Raw genomic sequence first — 22,758 nt, forward strand, 5'->3', positions numbered from 1 at the left:
AAGTATTTCCCAGCTGGTTTACCTACCACGCTCAACAAGGGAAAGCGCAGAAGTGTTACTCCCCACAGTCTGTTAATTTACTTCAGAACAAAAATAGGACACTTTTTACACTGTATGTAGACTGCACCCTTATAAAATGACTCCTACCTTTACAGACAGTATGAAACAGCAAATTACACTCATAATGATTATTATTGTTGTTGGGTGCCATCCAGTCAATTTTCGAATTATAGCAAACCCATGTGGCAGCGTAGGACTTCCACATAGGGCTTTCTAGGCTACAATCTTTACTGAAGGAGCCCTGGTGGCACAATGGTTAACCAAAAGGTCAAGCGTTCCAACCCACCAGCCCTCCGCCAGGGAAAAGATCTGGCGATCTGTTTCCATAAAGATTACAGACTAGGAAACCCTATGGGACAGTTCTACGCTGTCAAATAGGGTCTGTATGAGTCCAAATCAATTTGACAACACTCAACAACAACAATCTTTACAGAAGCAGACTGCTCATTACAGAGCCCTGGATGGGTTCAAATCACCAGCCTTTCTCATTAGCCAAGTTCTTAACTGTCATACCAACAGGGTTCCTCCTAATAATGATAATTGACTAATAATGATAATCACTCCCTATTCTCCTCTGCCCCAGAAAGATTTTTTTTTCCTTTGCTAAAACTAAAATGGTATTTCTCCATTGCCATCTCATTCATTTCTGCTCACTTCCCTTTCCCCTCCTTGAGAAGTTATGCTTGAGTCAATGAACCTGGTTCCATGTGGCTGCAGCTGAAGAAGACCTTGTAGTTTGTTTTGCTATGTATTTTAAGTTATAAATGAGCAGACAAGACTTCCACTCTTGCTTTAGCTAAGTGCTAAAGAAAAACTTACATCTTTTCCCAGGACTCTGAGTTCAAACTGAGTTTCCTTAAAGTGAACCTTTGTAATCCGAGGCCTGAAAAACAAAGCAGATGTTTGTTTTTGTTATTGTTAAGAATGAATCTTTCAAAAATTCAGAGAAGTATCCAGTGGAAAAAGATTGGTTAACCATGGTTTCTTTATATACTGCTTTGGGGATGGTAGAGAGTTCTATGTCCTTTGCCCTGGACATCTTCCAAAACAAAATTTGTTTCTCCTTCTCCTCCACTAAATGCACAGCCAAAAAACCAAACCAAACCAGCTGACTCCAACTCATGGTGACCCCTCCGTGTCAGAATAGAGCTGTTGTTCCACAGGGTTCTCAGTGGCAGATTTTTTGGAAGTAGATCACCAGGACTTTCTTCCAAGATGCCTCTGGACAGACTTGAATCCCCAACCTTTTGGTTAGCAAGCCCCCAGGCCCTGGAAGTACTGCCTTCCCAGACACAGTACAGGTAAAAGGCTCCCCAGTCTCTCCCAGATCCTTCCCCGTTCAGAGCTAGAACTCAGCATCATCCTTAGCCCACAGCGCACCAGAACACAGATGTCCAGTCAGGCCCTGAAATGGTAGGAAATCCTATCACACACTGCATCCATGGACAAGAGTCTAGAATCATAGTACCTGAAACTTACGGAGAAAACATATACTAAGCTTTTTTGGGAGAACACTTACATTCAATTTCACTCATTTATTTATCAACCACTGGAAGCATACCTGATGGTTTTCCCCAACCCCTTCACTGACACACAAGTCTCATTAACCCAACATATGTCATTTATAACTTTAATATTAACTCCGTCCTCAAGTTGTACCTACCAGAAATACTTGCCCACTTGTTTTTTATTCTTGTAGACAACAACACCAACCGGAGTTAATCCTAAGAAATACTCAGACTTGTTTTCCCCCTACAAAAACAAACACATAACCATGAATTTATTCACATAAAACTCTTTCCCAAACTATAAAGAGCCAAACAGAAATAATTTGCTGTATTAATATCGGATGTAATATTTGAAAGATGTCAACTTAGGAAGTTGTGGTTGTTAAGTGTCACTGAGTCAGTTCTGACTCACAGTGACCCTACGTACAATAGAACGAAACACTGCCTGGTCCTGCATCATCCTCACAATCATTACTGTGTTTGAGCCCATTGTTGCAGCCACTGTGTCAATCCATCTCGTTGAGGGTCTTCCTCTTTTTCATTGACTGTCTGCCTTACCAAGCACCATGTCCTTCTCCAGGGACTGGTCCCACCTGATATCATGAAATATGTGAGACAAAGTCTTGCCATCCTTGCTTCCAAGGAGCAATCTGGCTGTACTTCTTCCAAGACAGACTCATTCGTTCTTCTGGCAGTCCATGGTATATTCAATTTTATTCACCAACACCATAATTCAAAGATATCAATTCTTCTTTGGTCTTCCTTTTTTCACTGTCCAGCTTTTGCATGTGTATGAGGCAACCAAAAATACCATGGTTTGGGTCAGGTGCACCTTAATTCTCAAAGTGACATCTTTGCTTTTCAACACTTTAAAGAGGTCTTTTGTAGCAGATTTGCCCAGTGCAATATATCATTGGATTTCTTCATTGCTGTTTCCATGAGCATTGATTGTGGATCCAAGAAAAATGAAATCCTTGACAACTTCAATAGTTAAGTTATACTAGTATCTAAGCTGTTGTTCATTTTTTTCAAAGTTTTTAAGAAAACTTTTCTGTCTTAATATTAACTCATAACTGCAGCTAATTAAAAGGGATCCGGTCTGCCAATCTGACCACTAAATGACTCACCCCATGTTGCTTGGGTCAGTGGTGTTCACCACTAATTAAAGCTGATGCCTGGTTGCTATGGAAACCAATGACATCAGAATCTCTAGTGATGAGGCCCAGGTATCAAAAGCACAAAAAACCTCCAGGCGATTCTCCTGAGCAGGCAAGGATTGAAAACCACTGGCTTTTATCAGGGGTTTCCCTAGTGGTTCAGCTGGATCTCACTCTCTGATGTGGGCAATTGTGAGGCCTGGTCACTACCACCACCCTCTCCAGAAAATTCAGATGGCTGCAGGCAGTCACACACTGGGATTTTCATAGGTCTCTATTATGCTCTCTCTACCTTTCACTTGTGATTTTTAAGACTTCTAAAAATTAAAAAAGATAAACTCTTCTGGTAAAGGCTAAACTCATTGCCATCAAGTTGATTACCACTCACAGCAACCCTGTAGGACAAAGTAGAACTGCTCCATAAGGTTTTCAAGGCTGTCATCTTTAGGGAAGCAGACTGCCACATCTTTCTAAGACTAAAAAGTAACACAAAATAAAAAAGCCCATTGCCATCGAGTCAATTCTGACTTATAGCAACCTTACGGAATGGAGTAGAAATGCCCCACTGGGTTTCCAACAAGTAGCTGGTGGATTCGAATTGCCAATCTTTTGGTTAGCAGCCCAGCTCTTAACCACTATGCCATTAGGGCTCCTTTCTAAGGTTACTCAAACCGAAACCAAATCCATTACCATTAAGTTGATTCCAATTCATTGCTACCCTATAGGACAGAGTAGAACTGCTCTATATGGTTTCCAAGGAGCGGCAGGTGGATTCGAACTGCCAACCTTTTGGTTAGCAGCCAAACTCTTAACCACTGTACCACCAGGGCTCCATTTTCTAAGACTAAACCAAAAAAACCAAAATCATTGCTGTCGAGTCAATTTCAACTCATATCAACCCTATAGGGCAGAGTAGAACTGCCCCATAGAGTTTCCAGGGAGCGCCTGGTGGATTCAAACTGCTGACCTTTTGGTTAGCAGCCTTAGCACTTAACCACTAAGCCACCAGGGTTTCCTGACTAGGGTTTCTAAGACTAAACCAAAAACCAAACCCACTGCTGTCAAGTCGATTCCAACTCATAGAGACCCTATAGGACAGAGTAGAACTGCCCTCATAGAGTTTCCAAGGAGCACCTGGTGGATTTGAACTGCCGGCCTCTTGGTTAGCAGCCATAGCACTTAACCACTACACCACCAGGGTTTCCTTTCTAAGACTAAAAATAAATTTTTTTTAGGTTTCCTTTCTAAGACTAAAAAGACCCTTAATTTCCAGGCAATGGTAGACCCCAGTGAAGAAAATGGGATCCTAAAACAATCAAAAAAAATGACCAACAGAGTGGGCACCAAGGACGTGTACAGAACTGTCTGCTTGTTCTAATGATGTTTCTAGTCTAGGGTCAAATAGCAGTCTGCAAAATTATATTCCCAAGGAACATCAGAAAACAAGTATGCTTTGGAAGAATTTCAGCTGTTGCCCATTTCCAGCTCTAAAAATTTAATCTTAAAAGAATATATGGACAATTCTAAGGAATCTAGCTCATTTGCCATAAATTTACATCACCCACAAAAAAATGTTTGTGAATTAGTATAAACATTACACAAATGCAGAAGCATTTCGCAGGACAATCTCTCTTTATAAGGTTCCTATAGGATACTGAAAGAAAACGAACAACAAAAAAACACTGGAAACCTAAAAGATTAATGTACCTGGGAGGGAAAGTTTTAGAGATATTCTTAACAAACAATAATATGAAAACTCTAATGAGATGGCAGTGCAATATATCAGGGAAGCGCTACTTCCCCAAATCTGCGACCTTTATCACCAAATTAACTGCAAACCCAGGAATGCTTCTAACTCTTCAAAATAATGTGAGATGATTTCTTGTTTTAGGAAACCCTGATGAACAAAAGACATATTACAGAATGAATGCATGAGTGAGTTATTTGCATTACAGGAAGTTTTATCAAGGTTCCTTAAAAATTGAGCTCCATGATCCAGCTGAAAAATTCAGTCTCTCTGTAATCTTTAGCAATTCATATCCTGTAGAGTAAGACACTTGACTCCTTTTTTCAAATAAACAGATGTAACTACTGCTAACTAAACTCATATAAAATCAAAGGCAATGGCATTTCAATCTCACTGGCACAGAATAATCAATTGGCAGCTTTAGAAAACTGGCTCAAAATCTAAGGCCCGGACCCAGAACACTCACATAGATTCACTGTAATTGCTCACTGGCTCTATTCGGCAAATTTTCAGCAGCTACCAAAGAAGATCTGCAAAATGTTTCTAGTGGTGCAGTGACACCTACAGTAGGTAGTAACCCTAAAATTGACAGAACTGCACATCCAACATAGAACCACCAAAAGCTATACCTTGGGCTGCTGCCTAATGCCCACCTTACCTGGCAAGTCATTTTATGAACGTTTTTCAGCCATAAAATCTATTTTTGGAAAATCCTCATGTTTTCTGTCTAATACAATCAATTACAGACTAATCTTAAATTGTTTTGACATTTAGGCTAAGCCCTGTGGAGCTATTATCCAGATTGTGTTTTCAAGCCCAGTTAATTGTTTTCTACACATGGAAATATAATCACAGACTTATGCAAAACTCATTAGGGTTTAATCCACACATGAGATGCTTTGTGTTCAAAAAACACAGAGGCAAAAGTATCATCGGCTTGCTAAACAACAGGATTGCGGCTTTCCTTTAGGAGTCTCCATGACTTTTTAAGAAAAATGTCATCAGCTTAAGATATTTTGTGTTAATTAAATGTTACTCACATAGACAGGATGGAGGTCAACGCCATACATCTCCAGGGACTTGGCAGTCCTCAAGTAATTCAGCTCTGCTTCAGAAGGAGCCTGACCCCTATCCCCAGCATAAAAACAAAGAGACTTACTTTACTGATAGCTATGGCACTCACAGAGAATGTAAACCAACTTCATTACAGTCACTGGAAAAATAAATAATCCTTTGTGCTAATGCAAATTTAAGTCTTCATATTTCAAGAAGGTCCCCTGCCTTCTTGGGGACAAAATTTTATACTCTAAGGTGATACTTACATTAAGTTAATTTCATTTACTAAATCTATTTGTGCTCATTATAGCCTGTCCCCAATGTCACAATATATATTAATCCTCAGTTTCAAAACCCCCTAAAGAGCTTGGTGAGAATATAAGCACTCAAACTAAAAAGCATGCCCTTTACAAAGAGGAAAATGTCTTCCTGCACCAGCAGCTCTCCATCAGATGGAAGGGAATAGAGCAGTAGGGTTGGGGAAGAGAATGGGCCCCTGCAACCCAACTGGGGTCACAGCAACATCTCCTGAGCATGCGTGTGGTTTGAAAATGCTTTAATTCATATTTGGAAATTGTAAAACTACTTATCATTTTTTTCATACAAAGTACAGAAACCTTCCTGAAATCTTCATTGGCTATAATATACAGAAAATTGTGTGTGTGTGTGTGTGTGGCAGAGAGAGGGAGAAAGACAGAATTTTAATGGTTAACAAAAAGAGCTATAAATTTTAAAAAATTAAGAAATCTTGCTTTGGTGCATTTCCATATCGACATATTCCTGTTTTGGCCATGGTGCTGTGGAAACCCAGCAACACGCCAGACTTTTGATATCCGTGAAGAATGTTCATTACAAATTAGATACAAGACAGCTGCCAAGTCGTGACCAAGCTGTATTCTCTCAGAAATAAGTTACATGTCAACATCATCACGTAAGACATACATAAGGGCCTTTACCCACAATTCCTTGATAATTTCAAAATAAAACTGTACTTTGAAACTTCGAGTAGAATTAGTATTCTCAGAATCTGCCAAACACACCGCCCTTCATAATGTTGTAATAAGCACCCTCTTGGAATTCACTTTAGCGAAACCTTAAAATAAAGGGCTCTATAATCAGGCCGGAGAGCATTTTAGCACATGCTAATATAAGATGGAGACCTTGGTTTCTCTGATTGCAATTCAGCAATTGGCTTATGCTTCTACTCGCTGAAACAGATCCTCTAGGCAAACATTTTTGTTCACCAGATTTATCCTACATTTTTTTCGTAATTATAATAGATACAAAACCAAGCAAATTCAAGAGGGAATGTTACATAAGAGGCAATAAAGCAAAGTTAATCAGTGTAGAGGATTTAACCAAAATAACTATAATTAAATTATAACTTGAATGCTGCAGGCCATTAATTGAAAATCCTACTAGGGGAGCATGTATATTCTCACAAGTGCAGGTGGAGTTAACATAATACCCTCAGAGGCTCCACACTGGTGTCATCATGATTTCTGGATTTGTTGCTATAGCCTGAACAGGGCTTTATTTATAACTGAAGAATTTATATACTTAAGACAGGTCAAATCCAGAATACATTAAAGCATCTGTAGCTAATTTTTATAGTTAAGAAACATATTTGTAGTTAAAAAATAAATTTCACAAAGTCCTGGTAACTGAAAAAAAAAAAAAGAAAAACTCACAAAATGTAAAGTCATACACACATAAATCTATATAAAATAAATTTTCTTTAGGGAAAGTTATGCATAGAGGGAGATGTGAAAGGTTATTAAAGAAAAATATCATGCCAGGTGTCTTCAGGTACTAGGGATTTGCTTTCTTTATGCTTTTATAAATTGAGTTTTCTATGAGCATTTTAGTGCTATAAACAGTAAAGAAACTATAAAAAGGAAATGAATACTAGAAGGTTCAAGGCATTCTAGGTTTCATTCTACAAATTTCTCTTATGCCTGCCAAGAGCATAAGAAAATGGGTGTGGATAATGCAACATAAAATGTGATTCTTACATAAGAGTTTTATGAATCCTTTCTATGGCTTCTTCAAGTTCTTCCTTTTGATCGGGAACAAAACGGTACTCTGACACGTATCCCGCAGTATGCTTATACGGGTCATAGTCTCCAAGTTCAGCTACAAAAACAGAAAAAAAAAAAACCAACTTTTTGCATTTTAGAAATAGGAAATGTTCCTACCATGCTGCAACATTTTTCTTCAAATGCCTAATTATTAATAAATTCATATATAAAGTAATAATCAAAATATCTTTAAACACCTTTGATGAACATAAATATGGATGGTATAAACAAAATCCTGACTTAAAAACATAACTTCTGTATTTTTGCTTTCCCAAAGAATATAATTTACCTATTGCCGTGGAATCAATTCCAACTCATAGTGACCCTATAGGACAGAGTAGAACTGCCCCATGGATTTTCCAAGGAGCACCTGGAAGATTCAAACTGCCAACCTTTCGGTTAGCAGCCGTGGCACTTAACCACTATGCCACCAGGGTTTCCAAAAGAATATAATTATCATCATTTTAATATAAATTATTCTTATCAGTTATATAAACTTAACAGTTGTAAACAGAATTTAGAATACAAATATTAGAAATGCTAGAGGTGAGAAACAACCATGACCTCAATATAGTCTCTCAGATAATGACACCAGGAGATAGTGCATGTGATTCAAAATGTATTTGCCCAAATAATGGTCATGGAAATGTAATACACCACTACACATAACCCCATTACGGTTTACACAAAGGAAAATGAAACCAGAAAACTCACTATCTCTTATAAAAATTCTCCTCCCTACGTTAACCCACCTTCCAAGACACAGGCCAGTTCATCAACATGATATTTTCACCAGAATGTATTTTCTAGATTATTGGTGGTCTGCATGTGCCACAAAAGGAAGGACCGTGACATCTCCTTTCCTCCCCACGTAGCTTGATTCTTAGCAGGTGCTCAGTAATTATCAGTGGAAATACCACTTTGGTCTCCAAAGGAGTGTCTGGGTGGCACAGACTGTTATATACTCAGCTGCTAACCAAAAGTTTGGAGGTGCCTTGGAAGAAGGGCCTAGTGATCTACTTCTGAAAAACCAGCTGTTGAAAATCCTGTGGCGCACAGTTCTACTCTGACACGCGTGGGGGCTTCATGAGTCAGAGTCAACTCAATGGCAACTGTTTTTTTTGTTTGCTTCTTTGTTTCCAAAATGACAATGCAGCCAGGGTTTGCCCCCACGTCTAACACATGGATGCCTACAGCAAAAGTGTACCAAGCACCAAATGTGTGCCACACTCTGAACCTGGCGTTGGCACCTGACCGTGTAGGGTCTTCATCACAGTTGGGCAGAAGTGACATGATCTCTGAGATGTAACAGCTCGCTGGGTCAGTGAACTGAGGCAAGACGTAGAGCAAAAAATATTCTTAGGCCCTCCGCTTCACTTAATAAAGAATTGAATGCTATTCCTGAGGCTAAAAATCCACACAACCTGCAATAAGGCATATATTACTGGTTCCATTTTTACCTTTTCTGAAGTGACACTGACTAAAACTTGCATTTTGATTAAATTCAAAATTTTTTTGGCCAAGTGTCATTTGATAAGATTATAAGTATACACACTTGCTTAAAATAAAAAAATTCATATTGTAGCATGTATCAGGGTATCATTTCTCTTTATTAAAAAAAATATATATATATATATAAATATATATAGCTGAGTAATATTCCATGGTATGCATAAACCACATTTTGTTTATTCGTTTATCTGTTGATGGGTACCTGGGCTGTTTCCACCTTTTGACTCTATTGTGAATAGTGCTGCAATGAACACTGGTGTACATGTGCCTGTTTGTATCACCGTTGCCAAGTCTCTTTGGTATATATATACCTTGGAGTGGAATTGCTGCAACATAGATGAACTTTGAAAATGAAGTAACTCAATCACAAAAGAAAAAATATTGTATGACCTCACTAAGATGAAATGTCTAGAATAGGTAAATGTATAGAGATCAGAGTTCAATGGTGGTTACGGAGGGCAGAAGGAGCCCCGGTGGTGCAATGGTTAAAGTGCTTCACCGCTAACCGAAAGTGCTTCAAAGCCACCAGCCAGTCCATAGATGAAAGATGTGGCATTCTGCTTCCATAAAGATTACAACTTTGGAAACCTCATGGGGCAGTTCTACTCTGTCCTATAGGGTTGCTGTGAGTTCAAATCAATTTGACAACCACAGGTTTGAGGAGTTTTTTTTGGTACCAAGGGCAGGAAGGGAGGGGGAAAGGGAGAATCATTTTTTAGGAAGTACTGAATTTCTGTTTATGGTGATGAAAAATCCGGCAACAGATACTGGTGACGGCTGCACATTATTGATGTAATTCGTGTTACTGAATTATAAACGTGCAAAATGTTGAAATGGCAAATGTTATCTATGTTTTACAACAACAAAAAATTTTCTATTATTTTTCTCCAGACATTTCTGAAGCAACTATGCTTAAGCAGAACCTACACTGGATGGCGTAAGCTCCAAGCTGCGCTGCAACATTGATGGGGCTGGGCAGCCGGCCCTGAAGGACATCTTGCTTCACCTGCAAGAAAAATTGGTATCTAAAATAGAAATAGAAAAAATAGGTTAATGATATCCTACACTACCCAACCCGAAGTTTTAGACCCTGATAATCAAGGTAGCATCCAGTCACCTTTAATGAAAATAAAGCCACTTTCCATTCTTTTCCGAGGCAGCTGTTGAGTGAACAGGGACTACCTGAACATACCTTACTGCGTAGTGGTTAAAAGTACGGCTCTGGAGTCACACTGCCTGGCTTGCATCCCAGCCCTACTACTCACTAGCTCTGTGGCCTTGGGCTGCTGCTTAACTTCGCTAAAAGCTAGTCTCCTCACCTGATATGTAGGTTAAATATAAGCTATTATCTCCATTATCATTACTGCTACTGCCACTACTACTGTGACATGCTCTTACCAGGAGGAACAAATCACAAGGACCCAACATACATTACCAGTGTTATCTACAGACACTAAAATCATGTCGACAGGATGAAAAGGTCATTATAGTGTAATTCCATTAATCTTCCCACTTAAAACTACCCATTATCTGGAGCTTTTTCATTCCATACTGCCTAAAGAAACAGTGCCACACACTGTTCTAAACATTATAAAGATAGTCACTCATTCTAAGTAGGTTACATACTATGACTTACATAAGCTTTCAAAATGAGGCCTGTACTATTATCATCTGTTTTGCAGATAAGGAAACTGAGACACAGAGAGATGAAGTAACTTATTCAAGATCTCATACCACTATTTATGTGGCAAAGCCAGAACTGGAACCTCGCAATCGGACCCTAAAACTCTCTCAATCAGGATGCTACCAACTTTGACTAGCTTTTTTCCTTATTCAGGCTTTCTGCCAGTAGGATGAGAGAGGCCACAGTTCATGTACCAACACAATGAACCAGCAATACCATCCTCAGCCATCAACACACACACACACACACACACACACACACACACACACACTCCAGGCTGTCATTTCATGATTTCTCTTTCTTCGCAAGGTGATTCTTGCTGTCATTGGGAAGGGAAGAAAAATGGAAGTGAATTTTTAAAATCAGCTGTGATAAACTTCTCCAAATGCTCACAACCCTCAGTGCGGGAATCCAAATTGTTAGATGTTACAATGATTATTTCTAGAAGATTGATATCAACTTTGACTGCAAACATAAGGCTTGAGTGAAGACCTGCTCAATGCCCTGTGTCTTCCCAATGCCCATTTCACTAAAGGGCACCACCACTCTCCAGACGCCCAGTCAGAGAAACACAGGAACGATGCGCAACCACCTCTGCTTACAGTTCCACAATCAATCACCAAGCCTGTTTCTGGAATCCATACACTTCTACATTCCCCTAGTCAAGGTTACTATTCCCTGGATTTCTAAAACTGCCTCTTATCTGGCTTTAACTGGTTTGCCATCTTCCATACTCACCTCCCTTCTAAATAACCTTCCTGAGAGGTAAATAGGGTTCTTAACATATACATAGGATCATGCCACCCCCTTCATCATCAGGATGAAGTTCAAGCCCCTTAAGACAGCTCATAAGACTTGCTCACTACTTGAGCCAAATCTCTTGCCATTGATCGGCCCTCTCCCCCCAACTTGCACTTACTTTTCCAGTCCTACATCACTATCCTCCATACTCTGAATATTCCGTGCCCTCATTTTAGACACCAAGTCCACTTTGTAGTGATAATCTGTGCTTCTCTTGGAGAGCAAAAAAGAACAGTAAAGTGACATCAAGAGAACGTAAATGCAAAAGCTTCTAAAATAGACATTTTACAAGAATTACTGCTACTTGCTGGAGACTTGCGTTTGACTACCCTTTTTCTCTTTTGGTAACTTGGAATTTCTTTTCCTGAAGTTTTTTTTTAATTATTTTTTTAAAGAAGTGTGTACAGATGCACTGTTCTTATTATTGTTCTAATAACACTGTTTATAACCTCTGACTAGATAGTCAAATCCCTTGCTGAATGCATAAATTGAAGGACCTGATCCCATAGAAGTTTGCTTTAAATTGAGAGCAAGAGAAAGAAAAAAAAGGGAAAGAGAAACAGAGGAGATGAAGAAACAAAGATGAAATACAGACAGAAAGACAGACAGATACAAACAGGTACCATATCACATTGGTGATTATATTCCCAGTACATAGGGCCCAGCACAGAGTAGCTGCTCAATAAATATTTGTCAACTCAATGAACGGATAAATGGATGAACAGATAGGCAGATGGATGGAAACGGAAAAACTGTAAACATTCTTTACTATCTCTGAGAAAATCATGAAGAAAAAGAAAAAAGACATCTGTTCAAACTTTCTTGGACAATCCTTCAAAGATAACAGAGATATTTAAATCATTGCATCAAAAGCCCACTAAAATGAAAAAAAACCCAAGTATACTATATTTAATTAAGAATTTAATTAATCTTTATTATAGCAAGCATAAGTTTCATAAAAACAAATTTATGATAAAGTAAAACCATATTTTATATTCTAAAATAAATCCTTCTTAGCATCTCAGGGTCTACTGTAAATTAATTGTATATAATTTATTTTGTCCACTTTATGAGACTTAAAGTACAATTTAATATTTTATTTTAATTACAGAGATATGAGGCTTACCTTCTATGTCATCTAGTTAAAGCTATAATTGGATGCTGAGCCCTTGGTTGTCTCTGGTTATAATTAGGGTAAATCTACATCCCAATTTGCCTGGGACAGTTTAAGTTTATGCCATTATACAGTGTCTGGGTTTGAACAATAAATTACATTGAAACCATATTTACATTGTACTGGAGAAAGAAATGTTGCTTTCCAAAACATATTTTCTGCTATAAAGCAGATAGTTCATAAAGCAATAACCTGTTATCTTTTTATGTAAATTAACATATAGATGTCTATGCACTGTCTCCCCCAGCTAGATTGTGAGCCCAGGGAGAAAAACAGTAGGTCTTATTTCCTATCTATACTTATCACAGCACTACATCTGGTACAATACAAGTGAGTGGTTTGAAATAACAGCCTCGTATTTTTTTTTTATCTGATGTTCACTGAAAAGAGCTGAGTCGACACTGTTGTTGTGTGCTGTCGAGTCGATTCCAACTCATAAGGACTCTATAGGACAGAGTAGAACTGCCCTATAGGATTTCCTAGGCTGTAATCTTTACATGATTTTTTTAATCTTTACATGAGCAGATCACCAGGTCTTTTCTCCAGCGAAGCTGCTGGTGGGTTCAAACTGCTGACCTTTTGGTTAGCAGCCTAGCACTTAACCATTGTGTTATCAGGGCTTTTTGAGTTGACAGGAAGGATATATAAGTCGTTGAAGATCATTAACACTTTAGCAGTTACTGTAGGCAAGAAAAGTGGGCAAAGGAGAAGAAAAGACAGAGATCTTGCTCACTCAGGAGCCAAAATCAGAAGGCTCCATGAGAGTCCTGCATCAAAGACAGCCGTGAATACTCCCACCAAAGATACTGGAAGTACACTTTTCTAATGACTTGAGGCCCTGGTGAGGAAATAAAAACATATGGAGACAGCAGAACTTTGATTTCTGGTGCTAGTAGAACTTCGATTTCTGGTGCTAGTTGAACGTGAAATAGAAGAATCTAAGAAAAGGGTATCTACGTGCACAGAAGGTAACAAAAGACAGAATTGTTTTCAGCATTCACAGCAGCCTAATTGGTTTGGCTAAAATTTTAAATGTGAAGGACAGGAGGAAATGCTTAAACAATAAAATAATATTGAATAATTCGAGAAAATGGCAGGTATGACTTAAAAAGAAGAAAAAGAGTAAAAGTACCCAGTAATTCTCAATAGAAAGTAACAGAGAAGATCAGGAATAACCTTTTGTCTCAGAAGTCTAAAAGCAATGATCAAAATGTGGGAACAAATATCAATAACATCACTTTACATCTGTATAGCTTTTTAAAGTTCACAAATTCCTTTTGTATCCATAACGGAATGGGGCCCTCACCTCAACTCTGAGGTGGATGAGGACCATTATCCTCACTTAACAAAGAAGGGGGCAGGGATGCAGGAAGTAAATACGTAAGTGAATGCCAAAGAGTTTGGCTGCTAACCTAAAAGGTCAGCAGTTCGGATCCACCAGTTGCAACTTGGAAATCCCGTGGGGCAGTTTGTACCCTGTCCTGTAGGGGTTGCTATGAGTTGGAATCGACTTGATGGCAATGGGTTTGTTTTTGTTGTTGTTGTTGTTTCTCAGCTCGTAAAGAAGCTAAATCAAATTATCTTCACAAAATCACCCAGGGACTAGTCACAAAGAGAAGAATATGTATTATAAAAATTGTAATTGATGAACTTGACATCAATCCCCCACAAAATACTGAAAAACACTAAAAAAAACTAAAGAAATCAAACAACTGTTTTTAGAAGCTAAAAAGTATTCTCTATGAACAGTCATTTGGAACTAACATTTTCTTCTTTGGAAAGAGTTGCTAGATCTTTAAAAGTTCAGGAAAATGCCAGTGGCATCACAGATAGGGTCTCAGGAGGACTGAACTCATAGCTCCCTTTGCTCATTACTGAATTTCCTTTGTATTCAGAGCACTGTCTAGATCGTAGTAGGTGCTCCATATGGTTACTCAATGAAAGAATGAATGAGTGAATAAACTGTCCTTATATACAAATTTAAGAAATGCAGGCCCGAGGACAGTAGTAGCATGTTCCATAGTTAAATGAACAATTACATCCAGAAAGTTCTGATTGACTTAAATGCAGGAGACCTATCCAACCTGGTCTTTCTTCCCCAGTTTTTAATCAATATTTTTAAATCACAGAATAATAATTATTATTTCCATTATTTCCCCTATCATCTATTGAGCTCTTAACTCTTTTTGCATTATGGTAAGTACTTTGTATTATTATCTAACATATTCCTCCCATCACCTTTTTAAAGAAATACTACTATTTCGTTTTACAGTTGAGAAAACTGAGACCTTAAAAGGCTATGGAATCTTCTCAAGATTGCATAACCAGTGAGGGACAGAGCAAGGATGCAAACCTCTGCCTGTCTGACTGCAAAGCCTGCCCTCTGGACCACGCACATGTTGTGCTTATCAAATATGCAGAGGATACACAGCTATGAATAACACATAATACGTGGAAGGATGTCATAATATTCTGAACCAGAATTCAAACAAGATTAAGACATGAGGACACAAATTATTTGAAGGGCTGACAGAGAAGAGAGGAATTAGGCTCATCCCTCATAAATCTAAAAGAAACCCTAGTACCGATGGGAAAAGTTCCAGGGATTTATTTCTTATTGAATTTCTTACTGCCTTGTCAGGTACTGAGGATTCTTAGCTAAAATGTTTAAGAGGCCAGCTGACAGGTGAGGGTGGTGGCTAGGACATAAGACCTCTGAGAACCTCCAATTCATTTATTTCAGGAATATTTTAGAGCATAACAGGTACTGCAAGCTGTTATAACTAAACTTATTTTTTTATAATCCCAAATTTTACTTTTTTATGTATCCCATTCACCCTTAGCCTTGTTTCCTAAGTACAGCACTCCCAGTATCTGGAATACTGTATCCAATATCATCATATATGTATATATGTGTGTGAGAAGATTCATTGCAGCATTAGCTATAATATTTAAAAACAGAAAGAACCTGGATGGCCATCCACAAAGAGCATAATTCAATAAATTATGGAATATTATTTAGGAGTAAGATGAGTGGGCTAGATGTTGAAAAAGGTACCAGCTATATGTATGATATAATGACTTTCAAAAAAAAACTATATATGTGAAAATTATATATAAGCATCTTTTTTTTTTTTGCTTTTGCCAAGATTATCTTATGCAACTGACTCTCTTTTTCAGGTCCAATATGCCTGCCCATTAAAATTAACATATTCATGAAAATAAAGGACTTTATCTTCAGCACAAGCTAAAAATATGTATATAGTGATATCATATTAAATGTACATTTAACTTACCTAAATTCAGCTACTTGCTTTGGGCAAAAAATAAAACAAAATAAATAATTATAGATCATAGTCCCTAAATGCAAGCCAACTATGTCATCCAGTTTTTAACTACATGATCTGGTCTAATACTTAAGGAAAAACAGCTTAGATTGAATAACTTGTAGGATTGTACGTTATCCACGCATTCTGTTAACGAGTCATTAGTGGATTCTGAAGAGAAATTTCTGTTCACCATTAACACTTGGTAAACAGAGGTGAAGTAGTAGTGCATCTTAGTACTAAATCAAGTATCTTTGGGAAACTCAGCCCATCTAAGACGTAACTCCACCGCATTGCCAAGGTAAGGAAAGAATGAAGTAATCATGTTTGATGAAGTGGAGGGCCAACAGAAATGAGGGAAACCATGGACAAGACAGATTGACACAACAGCTATAAGAATGGACTCATACACACCACTGATCATGAAGATGCTGCAGGGCCTGGCAATGTATCCTTCTGACATACATGAGATCACCATGAGTCAAAGCCTACTCTATGACAACTAACAACAACATTTTCAAGCACTTACTATGAACCAGGCAAAAGTGTAAGAGATTGACATGCAGTATTCCATTCACTGCTCATACAAACTTCCTGAGAAAGGCAGACCTCCGATTCTACAGCTGAGGAAACTGAGGCACAGAGAGGCTTCTTGACAACTTCAAAGTATAGGACTTCAATTGAATTTTAATATAATTTTGCTCCCAGGAAATCCTCTAATGAGTTACAGATAGATATTTATTTTTCTTACACAGACACTATTATCTGCTCTTTTTAAACTACTCTCAAATATTAGCAAGGATGATTTTGACAATATAATCACTACCAATGGGAAGTTCCACCTTCATAAAATATTTGGTGACACAGGTGAAATAATACATTATAAAACATTGGTCTTTTCTCCCCCTTCCTAATGCTAAAATAATTATCTTTAGACTTCCTAAAGAGATAAATGAAACACCTGGGTGATTGATATTTAAGCTATGATCAATTAAAGAGAAATGATTGGTTTTCCAAGTTTATATTTACATATGCAAACAAAGCATCAAGATACCCTTCCTTAAGGCAGTCCAAATGGCAACTTTTCTGTGAATACAAACGGCTGAATGCACCCTTAACAATAATGATGCAAAAATATCCCATCACAGCAGATGCAAAATCTATCATCATGTCACCCAAGTTTGTGCCATTTTTCAAACACATCTATCATTAGACATTGATCTGCCTTATGTCATGTTAGTTTTAATTTAACCCTCATAGGAGATGCATTATAAAAGGCAGGTAGACACATCCAAATGCTCAAGGGCAATTTTGTTTTAAATAAAGTCTTTTGCATATGTCATACACATAACAATTCAAAAGCAATGTCAATACCATACCTGGTTATTTCTTCTTTAAGTTTACATGGATCTTCTGCATAAAATTTAATACCAAAATACAAAGTATATGGAGGTCCAGCTAAAATTAAGACATAGAAATTAGTTAAATTTCACATTATAAATTAGTCAAAGTAGTAGTACAGTATAATGCAACCGCTAAAAATTATACTTTCCAAGAATTTCTAAAGAATCAGGAAAACACAACGAAAAAAGCTGGATTCAGAACTGCGTGGATTCAGATACATATGTATGTACAGAAAAAACCCAGAAGAAAGATAGGATCAAATATGCCAGAACATTTCTGGTTCTTATCTCTGGTTGGTGAGGTTATGCGCAATTTTTATTTACTATTTGTTTTTTCCATTTTTCAAATTTTTTACAACATGTATATTTTGATGAAGAAAGCTTTTCAATAAAATCAAATATATAATTTTAAAAATCATCAGCCTGTCACTTTACAGCATTCAAAAATACACATCTACAAAAAGCTGGAGATGACTAAAATGCTCAACAGTTGGTAGACGTTGAAGTCATTCAGAGAATGTGTCCGCGATACCCTGAACCTGTCTAAACGGATGGAGGCAGCTCTACAGATGCTGATGTGGAAAGATCTATACGTGCAGTCTAGATTCTTCAGTACAGAAATATGGTCCCTTTTGTTTAAAAAAAAAAAAAGTAAGATATCTGTTAACATATGTATTTTTTCTGGGAGAATACACAAGAAGCTACTAACGGTGTCAAACTTTGGAAAGAGAAACTGAAAACTTTCCATCTTTAATAGTTAGAATTTTCTCATCATGTGTACCTCTTCTGTTTTTTTTTTTCTTCTTTTTTTAAAATAATTGCCAGTGGCACTGTGTGGTAGTATTAGGGACGATATTTGTTTCATTCTTAAACTTTTCTGAATCTAAATATTTAAAAATAAAAAATTTTAAAGAACATATTTCTCATCTCATTCATTCATCACATACAGAAGAACTAGGTCTACAAAAAAAAAAAAAAAGCCACCAGAAACAAACCCTGGAATTGTATCGCTGTGGACAAATACAAACTATAATCAAATACACATTGTGCAACAGGATACAAACCCCTTGGGTGGCAAACACATCATATTATGTTTTTACTAGAAATATTTATATTCCAAAGGGTATGAGTCTGCCCTATGCTGTTTCCAAAACTTCATACTTCTAAGTTGTGTGATAACCAGATCTAATAGGTTTTGTTTTAAAAACAGATTTGTTACCTGAAGGACAAATTGGTGGTCACAGTTTCTATTTTTTTTTTTTCATCCAAAGCTCTTCCACTCAAATAAAAATGAGAAAATGTGAATATGCACCTCAGTGAAAGTAAGTCCACCTACGCCCAGTGATCCCACATCTTCGTCACTGTGTAACTGACATAAAGTAATCCTAGTACTTCTATGTTCATTTGTAACTGAGTAAATAAAGTCACAAATCTAGAAATTAGACAAAGGAAACTAAAGAGAACAAGTAATGAAGATATAATGCATTTATAATATACAAAGTATGTTACTTATTATGATTATTACATATACACGTTGTTTATGCAGCCCAAAAGCCCTGTCCCTGGCATACAGAAGACAGCCAAGACTAGGGTCCCATGCCCTGCACTTGTTAGTTTCCTGTATAAAAGGCACGCTTCACGCTAGAGCTTTTTTAGAAACTAATTTTTTTTAACTTTGTTATTATTTATCATCTGAGTTCATTCCATATGTTCGACTTTTATGTTTACTTAATCCCTGTATTTGTATTTCTGACAAATACACCTTTACCCACGAACATTGACGGTAGGCAGGCCCAGACTATTAAATATTTAGAAGATCCAGGAAGTCTATCATCTGCTGCTCCGTCCATGTCAATCAAGCCCTGTACTATTGAACAGATGGGTCTGCCTGTGCCCGCAGGCCATGGGCTGGCATCTAGGGGCTGGGAGGAGCACAGATGCTGCCACGATGATGCACAAAGGGAAGAGGCCTTCCTCTGATGCCGGAGTTGCCTTTAATTGCTGGAACAAGACAGATTACACCTCATTCACCTAGCCAAGCCATTTCAAATGTGTTTAATGATGAGCAGTTAAGCAATTATATGATGAGTTATTTTGGAGAAAAAAAAAAATTAAAAAGCTTCCATTTTGGCTAATTTTCTTTAAAGACTTTCAGCCCAAATCCACCCTCCACTAAGCACTTACATATGAAATGGCTTGTGTTCTAAATATAAGGCATCATTACCATTTTATTGTATTTGACAATGTACACAGTGCTTTTAATTCTCAACAACAACCTGGTAACATATGCAAGGTAGGTAAAGCTCCAAGGAGTTAAGCCACTTGCCTAAGATCACAGGGATGAGAGCCAAGTTTGCTAATACCTAGAGTTCAGTGCTTTTTGCCACTGTCCCATAGAGCCTCTCAGGGAAAAACAAAATTATAACACCTTTAGTGTGAGCAAATATACACATACATCACTGTCTTACAGAACAATCAAAGGTTATGAAAATGGATATATTGGAGCAAGGTTATGTCTAGCCAGATACTTTTTGACCTCCTAACACTGATTACAAATATCAAGTGCTCACCAAGTAGTTTACTAAATATTTATTATCTTGAACTCATACCAGAAACCCTGGTGGCATAGTGGTTAAGAGCTAAGGCTGCTAACCAAAAGGTTGTCAGTTTGAATCCACCAGGCGCTCCCTGGAAACCCTATGAGGCAGTTCTACTCTGTCCTATAGGGTCACTGTGAGTAGGGAATTGACTTGACGGCAGGGGGGGCAGAAATCCATATCATTTCACGGACTCCACCTTTAAGAAAATGTTACGTAAGGTAAAAACTAATATTTCACTTTAGCAAAAAATATAGTAACCAGAAACTGGGAATCCCTTAACCTATCATTTGTGATGACTAATTTGGAGGCCTTTAATGAAAATAAGGATTCTCCCATTAGCTCAAGGATAAATAAAGCAAGACTTACCTAAGGGAATCCTGGTGACAAGCAAATGTTCTGTCATTTTTTCTGATATTCCTTCTTACTAATCTATTGGATATTTGATAGTCATTTTCCTTCACTAATTACAAAACAGGAAACCCTGGTGCCATAGTGGTTAAGTGCTACGGCTGCTAACCAAAGGGTCGGCAGTTTGAATCTGCCAGGTGCTCCTTGGAAACTCTATAGGGCAGTTCTACTCTGTCCTATAGGGTCGCTACAAGTCGGAATCGACTCGACGGCACTGGGTTTGGTTTTTTTTGGCTTAATTACAAAACTGTTTCATGAGGTGAAATATAAGTTTTCTTCAATTACGACTTTCTTTAATAACATTATCCGTGCTTTATTCTTGCTCTATATCAAACTTGGCAGTATATGTTTTTTAGGATGAGAAAGCTATCAGATTATACTGTGATACTTAAAAATAGAATATTTCATTCCATGTAAAGAAATAAACACTTTCCATATGCTTAGGAACACTTCAATGATGCACTCAAGTAAAATAATTTACATTTTTTCTTCATTATCTGAATAGAAATCTTAACTTTTTTTTTCTTTCAAAAAACCTGTGAGTTTATTCTAAAATAATCATTCCCGAAATTTTTCTACTTTTCCAACTGGTCTTTTTTAAGTATTTGGTTCAAGCAAGCAAGATAGATATTTAGTGTTATATGGAGATCTTTGGGAAAACTTCAGATTTCTAGGTCCTAAACGATAATTTAACGATAGAACTTTTAAAATTAGAATGCCTACTATTTGCATGAGCATTTGCCATGGAAATTAGCTGCATTCACCTCTAATCACACATAACCTCATGCCTCCCTTTGCACTTGGCAGGCAGCTTAGTAGCCTGCAAAGAACATGGTACCAGGAGTCACAAAACCAGGGCTCTGCTCGTCCCTCTGCTACCAATTAGGTATGTCATCTGTGGCAGGTTACCAAACTTTTCTGAATTAGGACTTGCTCATCTGTAGATCAAGTAGGCCAAACTTGATGGTGTATACGGTAAATATTTGAGGGTTCTTTCTCAGCCCATAAACCAGTCCCCATTTCTAAGACCTGACCCCCAGCCACATCCAGAAGGTTGTATCCCTAACAGCCACGTTTGTACTTGACCTTGAAAAAGCCCAGACGCAGCTGAGCATACTGAGGTGAGCTACTAACTCAAGCTGGGCTGGTCAGGCTCACCCTCCCTAGAACTTGGAATTGCAGTTCAGAAGCAGCCAGTCAGTCTCTGTCTGCTGCTGGGGTGAAAACTTGTAAACTCTGGAGCTTTCTACCATGGAGATGGAGAAGCAGAGAAAGATAGTCCACAGAAAGAAAGAAAAATGATGCTGATATTCAGAGAAACAGTACTTGCTGGTTTTGCGGTTCTGGTTTCCAGTTCCTTTCTGAGGCATAGCTACATTCCTGCCCTTGGGGCCCATGAAGCACCACACAACCACAGGGAAACAGCTCATACATGGAAAGTACAGGCTCAGTGTTGTTGGGGTAAGAAAGGTCAGAAAAGCCCCTACTAAGATCTGATTGGCAGTAATTCGCACATTAAAACAAAACTTTTTTTTTTTTTGCACCCTTAAGGAGCCTCTGTGTGTGTGTGTGTGTATTCATAAACAAAAACCTGAATTATGAAAATAAAACATCATGGAATATAACCTAATTATACTCTGAATCACATAGTAACATTCATATTGATAAAATCAAGTGCTACCCCCTAGAAAGCAGAGGGGCCTTTCCTGAAACCACAGTAATTCTTTCAGGTCACCAGAAAAAAAAAAAAAAAACCATTGCTATCAAGTCGACTCCAACTCATAGTGACCCTATAGGACAGGGCAGAACTGCCCTATTGAATTTCCAAGAAGCACCTGGTGGATTCGAACTCCTGACATTTTTGTTAGCAGCAGAAGCTCTTAACCACTTTGCCACCCCTTTAATTACTAACTCATCAAAATTAATGGTGTGGATGACAAAACCACTCCTTAACCTGAAAAGTTCAAGCTCTTTAAAAGCTCTGCTACCTGTCTTTCCGCCCCCCACACTTTTTTTTTATTCAAATCAGCGCTTCTCTGCCTTTTCTATTTTAAGGTCAAATTTTAAAGTCAAGCAAATAGCAAAATCACAAAGTCAAGACAGGGCATACCTCTAGGCCAAACTAAAGACTCTGACTGGATCTTTGTATTAATCAACCAACATTTAACCAGAATTTGAAGAGAGACTGGCAAAGCATACAACACCCATTTCCTGTTCTTTGCCCCTCTACTTCCGGAGTTC

General features: G+C 37.8%; 1 protein-coding gene across 5 annotated transcripts in view; it reads right to left on the reverse strand.

The window, feature by feature from the left end:
- EPB41L4A (erythrocyte membrane protein band 4.1 like 4A) overlaps positions 1-22,758 on the reverse strand; it is a 326,052-nt gene that overhangs the window by 117,883 nt on the left and 185,411 nt on the right. For all 5 annotated transcript variants that reach the window (XM_049872192.1, XM_049872199.1, XM_049872182.1 and 2 more), the window contains 6 exons: positions 17,486-17,564; positions 10,049-10,146; positions 7,544-7,664; positions 5,513-5,600; positions 1,724-1,812; positions 880-943 (listed from right to left, as the gene is read on the reverse strand). In XM_049872192.1, the coding sequence (XP_049728149.1) occupies positions 880-943; positions 1,724-1,812; positions 5,513-5,600; positions 7,544-7,664; positions 10,049-10,146; positions 17,486-17,564 (539 nt within the window). The remainder of the gene's footprint in view (positions 1-879; positions 944-1,723; positions 1,813-5,512; positions 5,601-7,543; positions 7,665-10,048; positions 10,147-17,485; positions 17,565-22,758) is intronic.

The sequence above is a fragment of the Elephas maximus genome, chromosome 2, assembly GCF_024166365.1.
Source record: "Elephas maximus indicus isolate mEleMax1 chromosome 2, mEleMax1 primary haplotype, whole genome shotgun sequence".
In the NCBI taxonomy this organism is placed as follows: Eukaryota; Metazoa; Chordata; class Mammalia; order Proboscidea; family Elephantidae; genus Elephas; species Elephas maximus.